This window comes from Thalassophryne amazonica, chromosome 16 (genome assembly GCF_902500255.1).
Source record: "Thalassophryne amazonica chromosome 16, fThaAma1.1, whole genome shotgun sequence".
NCBI lineage: Eukaryota > Metazoa > Chordata > Actinopteri > Batrachoidiformes > Batrachoididae > Thalassophryne > Thalassophryne amazonica.
In genome coordinates, this window is record NC_047118.1 from 83,219,322 (window position 1) to 83,226,138 (window position 6,817).

Sequence of the window (6,817 nt, forward strand, 5' to 3'; positions counted from 1 at the left end):
GGAGACTCAACGCCTCATTTGCAAGAGAAACCTGTGTCACATACAAATTACAACATTTCCAAAAAACAGTATTACAACATTGGATAAAATATCACAAATACAACATTATTAAATAAAATATCTAACTAAAACAACAACAGTTTCCTATAGACACATTCTCTAAATGTTTTAATAAAACTCTAAATTCTCCCAGTGTGACCAGACTGGTCCTGCTGAAGTGTATTCCAGGTGGAATGGCCTGAGAAGGAAAAAGCCTTTTTCCCCAGCTCTGTGCGCACTGCAGGGACATTAAAAGAAACAAAGTCCTGGGAGCGACGGCCGTGATAGTTTGTCCTGCGTATAAAATAACATGACAAGTAAAATGGCACCAGATGGAGTCTGGATTTATAAATGAACAAATACCAGTGTAAAAGTCTGTGCATGTGCAATGAGAGCCACGTTACCAGTGAATACAAGGTGCAGTGGTGAGTAGAGAATTTTCTGTCTGTGATGAATCTGAGAGCTCCATGATACACAGTGTCTAACATGCACAGAGAGCTGTCAGAGGCATTCATGTAGACAATGTCTCCATAGTCCAAACACTCCTAAAAGTAGCAGACGCCATCTGCTTTCTGGCCTGATGTGAGAAACATAACTTGTTTTGATTAAAAAAAAAAAAAAAAAAAAATCCTAGTTTCATTTTTAACTTTTTCAAAAGGTTTTCAATATGTCCCTTGAAGGTCAAAGCATCATCAGTGTGCACCCCTAGGTATTTATAAGTTGTCACAAATTCGATGGCCTGTCCTTGTTTGGATATAAATGTGGGAAAAGGTAAGGGAATCTTCCTCCTATTAGCAAAAAACATACCTTTGGTCTTATCTGCCTTCAGGATTAATCTGAGATGTGAAAGTTGAATACTGTCAAAAGAAGACTGCAAGTTTTCAAAAACACAATCAATGGATTTGGAATGACAGTATATCATAGAATCATCAGCATAAAGACACATAGCTGCATCTTTGAGACCATGACCCAGGTTGTTTATGTAAATTGGGAACAAATTAAAATTGATCCTGTTTAAAATGTTCCTGATTGCTCATAGTGTTACCACAGATTACACCAGAGTTCAGGCCCAGATTGAGTATCCAGTATTTTTCTAGACTATCAGGTCTTGAAAATTGGCAGTGGGACTCCGTCGTGAGTCCTAACAGTTTTCTCATCATCTGACAATCATCTCAGGCGTGGTAAATATGTGAACTCTTTGTTTCTGTGTCTGATTCCATCTTCATTAATGAAAACTGTTCGATAAAAAAGCAAAACAATACTGGACTCTATAAATTCTGCTTAAATGAAAACCAGATTCATTGAAGGTACTTTTGTTTATTCTGACGTTGTTGAATAGAGGTTTGCTATCAGCCCTCTGATGGGTTTAAATTTGTCTTCTTCATCTTCCTGCTGTTGCTGGAATCCAGAGGAGGCCCTGCGGCTCCACAGCGGCCCGGCCAGGAATTCCTACATGGAGCAGAGCTTCCACGGTCTGAACCCGGTGCTCCGGCTGCCGGTGAGCCTGGGTGCTGTGGAGGAAGCCGAGGCCAGTGCCAGTCTGACGGGGGCGCCGCTACGCCGCTGGCTGGACCGACTACTGGAGGGTCACTGGTCCGCTGCCGACGTGTGTTCGGTGGCTCCCAGCGCCTGTCCCATCATGCAGCGCTGCTACCTCACTGCCTGGAGCTCCTTCAGCCCCGACCCAAAGTCTGAACTGATGCCACCGCGAGAGGACGGACGGATCAGGTAGCAGAAAGAGGCCCAGAAGGAAGGCACAGGGACGACATCCTGTCTGTGTCTGATATTTATTTATTTAAACATTTGTGGGACGGGAGCAGTGAAGTCAGAGGAATGGGAACGGACTCAGACCTTTAGGAAAACCAGCTCCTGTAGCCGTCATCCAAAATCCTGCCAGCAGTTCTCATCCAAACCTGGAACTCAAAGCTGTGTGCGTGTGTGTGAAAGAGAGAGAGAGACTAACTCTATACCTCTTTTGTGTGTGTGTGTGTGTATCCATAGACTTAATGTGTGTTTACATGTGAAGAGGCTAAAATTGGTCATGGTCGCTGATAGTATTTTAATCTTATTAAGATCTTTTTTATGAAAAGAGTTGCTCTCTTGTCTGAGAAACTTTTATGCCAGTGATGCTTTTGTGGGTGCCTCTAATTTGAAGATAAAAAAAATATAGAATTCAATTCAAGATTTACAGTCATAAAGTTTTGGGAAAAGACAAAAATAAGACAAAGTACAAAGAATTAGTTATTCTTCAAAAATCACAAAATGAATTAATGTAATTAAAACCCATAATATTTTATTTAATATATATTTATTTCTAAATTTATATATTTTTCTTGTTTCTGCTGCAGTTGTTTACTGTATGTTACAGCCTTGCTCAGGAGCAAACCATACCTAAACTCCACCCCCACACTGTGATTGGCTGATGATTGTTTTTCATGTTGACATGGATAATGTACCTGCTGATCATCAATTAATCATGTATTTAATTCTCTGATGTCAAATTAGGCATTGAGCTGTGGTGTGTCTATGCTGCCCCCTAATGGACAACAGCAAATTGTAATGCATTTGTAGATTTGTTCTTTCCTCTGATTTGAACTTTCAAAAACAATCATGTCACTTTGAAAAACAGTTATCACGTAAACCAAAAAAGCTGATTAATTTGCATTTATCATATAATTTTCACTGAATTATGACACAGTCTTCTTGTCGTTCCTGCTGCTGTCGTTGGGGGTCGTAACCAGCAGATCTTCCGTCTCAGTCTTATGCTGAGCCCTGCATCTTTATCTCACACCAGACACCTGCATGTTCTCCCTCACTGCATCCACACAAAATCCTCTTTGGCCTTGTCCTCTCGTCCTGCCTGACAGCTCCATCCTCAGCATCTTCTCCCTGTATACCCTGCATCTCTCCTCTACACATGTCCAAACCATCTCAGGATCACCTCTCTCACTTTGTCTCTGAACCTAATCCTCATCCTGTACATCCTTGTTACTCCAGAGGAAAATCACAGCATCATCAACTCTGCCACTTCCAGCTTCGCCGCCTGTCTATTTCTCAGCGACGCCACCTCAGAGCCGTACAAAATACATTGTAAGAATGGTCTGAGGAAAATATGCATTTTAATGGGAAGGAATTTTCATATTGTTTTTTTCACAGATATGTTGAGTCATGTACTGCACTGTATTTCTTTTTATGGTTGAAGGAAATATTTGTAAAGCTAATGGAAATTTTCTACCAGGACATTATCCATTTTCAACAGATTATCTTATTAGAGTGCAGCTGGTCTCACTGCGGTCATGTGAACACTTTCTTCAACTCTTGCAGATACCCATCTATCACAGATCACTCCTCTCCACCCACTCCACTTGTCTTTACCTCTCTTTGAATAGTTATCTCCAAGTTCTTAAACTCATCGTCATTTACCACCATTATGCCTTGTTTCTGTGTAGGCTCTCAGTTGTCCAGGTGGTTTCCATAGTAGAGAAGCTTGAATCTTTGACTGGACTGGGTTGCTTGACGCGAGGACGTTTAGCTTCAAATCGCAGAAGCTTCCTCAGCTAAAAAAAGCTACTGCCCCAAGTGAAGGAGTTTAACCCGTTCTGAGGAAGCTTCTGCGATTTGAAGCTAAACGTCCTCGCGTCAAGCAACCCAGTCCAGTCAAAGATTCAAGCTTCTCTACCACTACGCCTTGCAAACACACCATTCCACTGCTCTCACTCACGACCACGTTTTCTGTCCTGTACCTACTGACTTTCATTCGCTGTCTCTCCAGAGCATACCTCCACCTCGCCAGACTTCTCTGAACCTGCTACTTACTCTACTGAACACAATGTCATTTGTAAACATTCATGGAGTCTCTTGTCTGATCTCTTCTGTCAGCCTGTCCATCACCAATGACAACAAGAAAGGGCTCACAGCCGATCCTTGATGCAATTATGATGTAGTAACTGCGTATATTTAAAAGAAAATGTTTGACAATATTTATTGTATCTGCATTTTATTTGTATTTAATTAGGACTAATAAATCTTCCATAAAAACAATGAATGGCTTCATCAGGCTGTGACCTCCAATGTACACTGAGCAGATTTGAGGCTGAGTGTGAAGCACCTGGGATGAGAATCAGCACCTCCAAATCTGAGACCATGGTCCTCTGTCGGAAAACAGTGGATTGTTCACTCTGTGTCAGGAGAGAGTTACTGCCCCAAGTGAAGGAGTTTAACCCGTTTTGCTCCAATGGCAACAATTGTTGCCAAAGTGTATCACTGTCATTTTCGAATCACAATAAAAAACTCAAGGTACTAATACAACTTTTTCCACTCATAAAAAAAAAAAATCTGAGCATAAAAGGGTTAAGTATCTCAGGGTCTTGTTCACAAGTGGGGGTAAATTGGAATGGAAGAACAATAGATGGATTGGGGCGGCATCTGAAATTTTCTGGGCATTGTACCGGACCATCATGGTAAAGAAGGAGCTGAGCCAGAAGGTGAGGCTCTCAATTTACCAGTAGATTTATGCTCCTGTCCTCAGCTATGGTCATGAGCTTTGGGTAATGACTGAAAGAATAAGATCGCAGATACAAGTGGCAGAAATGAGATTCCTCCTTCGGGCATCTGGTCTTACACTCCTGGACACTCGATTATCTGGGAGAGACTCTGAGTAGAGCCGCTACTTCTTTGCATCGAAAGGAGCCAATTGAGGTGGTTCGGGCATCTGGTGAGGATGTCCCCCGGTCGTCTCCCTAAGGATGTCTTCCAGGCACAGGCAAAAGGGTGGAGGTCCCATGGAAGACCCAGGACGTGCTGGAGATATTTCCCAGATGGCTTGGGAACACCTCGGGAAGCGTTACAGGACTTGGCAGAGGATAGGGAAGTGTGGGATAAGCGGCTGAAAATGAATGAATGAATAAAAATGAGCAATCAAGATGTCTGATGTCCACCAGTGCAAATACAGATCACTTCCAAAATTCAGTGAAGTCTTTCATTTCCTAATATCTATCTGTGTTGCAAATTTGGTGAAAATCCATGAAGTAGTTTTGACATAATACTTCAAAGCCTATATACATTGGGCAGCACAGTGGCTTAGCAGCACTATTGCCTCATAACAAGAAGGTCATGGGATCGATTGCCACCTGTGGCCTTTCTGTGTGGAGTTTGCACATTCTCCCCATGTTTGCGTGGGTTCCCGCGGAGTGCTCCGGCTTCCTCCCACATCCAAAGACATGCAGAATAGATGGACTGGAAACTTCATAACTGTCCAGGTCTCCCTTGTAAAAGAGATCTTGATGTCAATGGGACTAACCTGGTTAAATAAAGGTGAAAGTGAAATCTAGATCCAGAATCCGGATTCGGTTTCGCAGACTGAATGGTCGTCCCTGCCTCCACTGCGCATGCGTCATTTCGGACCTCAGCAGCTCGTCTGAGACGGACTCTTCACCAAAAACGATCAAATGGATTAATGGGATTATTAACCATCAGATGACAAAGTAAAACCTCTTAAATTATTCTCAAGTAAGTTTTAAGCAAACACGAGGCCGTTTTAAGCAGAAACGATACGATAATCGGTGAAGCTTTCAAATGACGGAGGCGCAGTGAACGCAGCAGCTAGCAGCTTATGTAGCTGTGGTGCTCTGATCGCTTACTCCATCTTTTATGATGAAATAATGCTGAATTAATGTGGAAATGATTGCTGTACAAAAGCTTCAGATATCTGATGCTGAGATAGATGATGACTGGAGTGCAGTTTGAAGCAGAAACGTGATAATCTGTGAACCGCGGCTAATGACGCATGTGCAGTGAAGGCAGGGGGGACCAGTCGGTCTGCGACACGAGATCACCTCCAAAATTCAGTGGAGTCTTCCATGCCCTATTACAGGGGTATTGAACTTATTCCAGAAAGGGCAGAGAGGGTGCAGGTTTTCTTTGCAATCACTCACTCCACCAGGTGATTTCACTGATTAACTGATTCCATCTGCTCAAAGTGACATTAATAGATTGTAATAGATGTGATGTTAATAGATTGGTACTAGACTGTTATTACTGTGATGTAACTGATTTGGTAAATGGAAGAAGCAAAGTAATGTCGATTGAATGAAGCACATTTAAGGTGCAGTTTGAACACAAAATGAAATAGTGTGTTTCACATTTTATGTCTCTAATATATTTTCTTTTTTTCTTTTTTTTTTGTAAAATATGAGATGAACAGTTAGACACCATATTTTCCAGATTATAAATCACACCTGTCAAAAAAAAAAAATGCATCTTTAAGCGGGGGGGGGGGGGGGGGGGGGGGGAAGGGTACTAAAGATATTTATATAGTCCTCCAGGCCAGTTGGTGGCGATAATGTACAGCGACCCACCACACGATCTGATCTCGAGGAAGAAGCGCTCCAAAAGAAGCAGGTAGTGACGTAAAATAAATGGGGCTTTAAGATTTCTATATCAGTTATATGATTTTTGGACTTGGACTCGCGTTGAGTCAGCTGGCTGTTGTGTAACCTTCACTTGGATTCCTGGGCACTCTGGCATTTTAGGTAATGAGATCGCAGATTCATTGGCCAAAGAGTCCCTTTTGAAAAATAAAGTTGATGCTAATATCCCTTTGGGAAAGGTTGATTGTTATAGTATTTTTAAAGAGTTGAGTGATCAGAAGTGGCAAAAGCAGTGGGAGAGTGAGTCGGTAGGGAGGCACTATTTTATGTGTCAGCCTTCGATTAAAAATAAGAGACTTCTCTCCTCATCCTGTCGTAAGGATCAAGTCAAATTGATTAGATTGAGACTG

At 42.0% G+C, this 6,817-nt stretch overlaps 1 protein-coding gene across 1 annotated transcript in view; it reads left to right on the top strand.

Annotated features, from left to right (window-relative positions):
- The window catches only part of LOC117527360 (xylosyltransferase 1-like), a 178,520-nt gene extending 176,729 nt beyond the window's left edge, over positions 1-1,791 (top strand). Inside the window, exon 11 of the mRNA XM_034189670.1 lies at positions 1,449-1,791. Coding sequence (XP_034045561.1) covers positions 1,449-1,771 — 323 coding nt within the window. The 3' untranslated portion in view covers positions 1,772-1,791. The remainder of the gene's footprint in view (positions 1-1,448) is intronic.
- Positions 1,792-6,817: the final 5,026 nt, after the last annotated feature.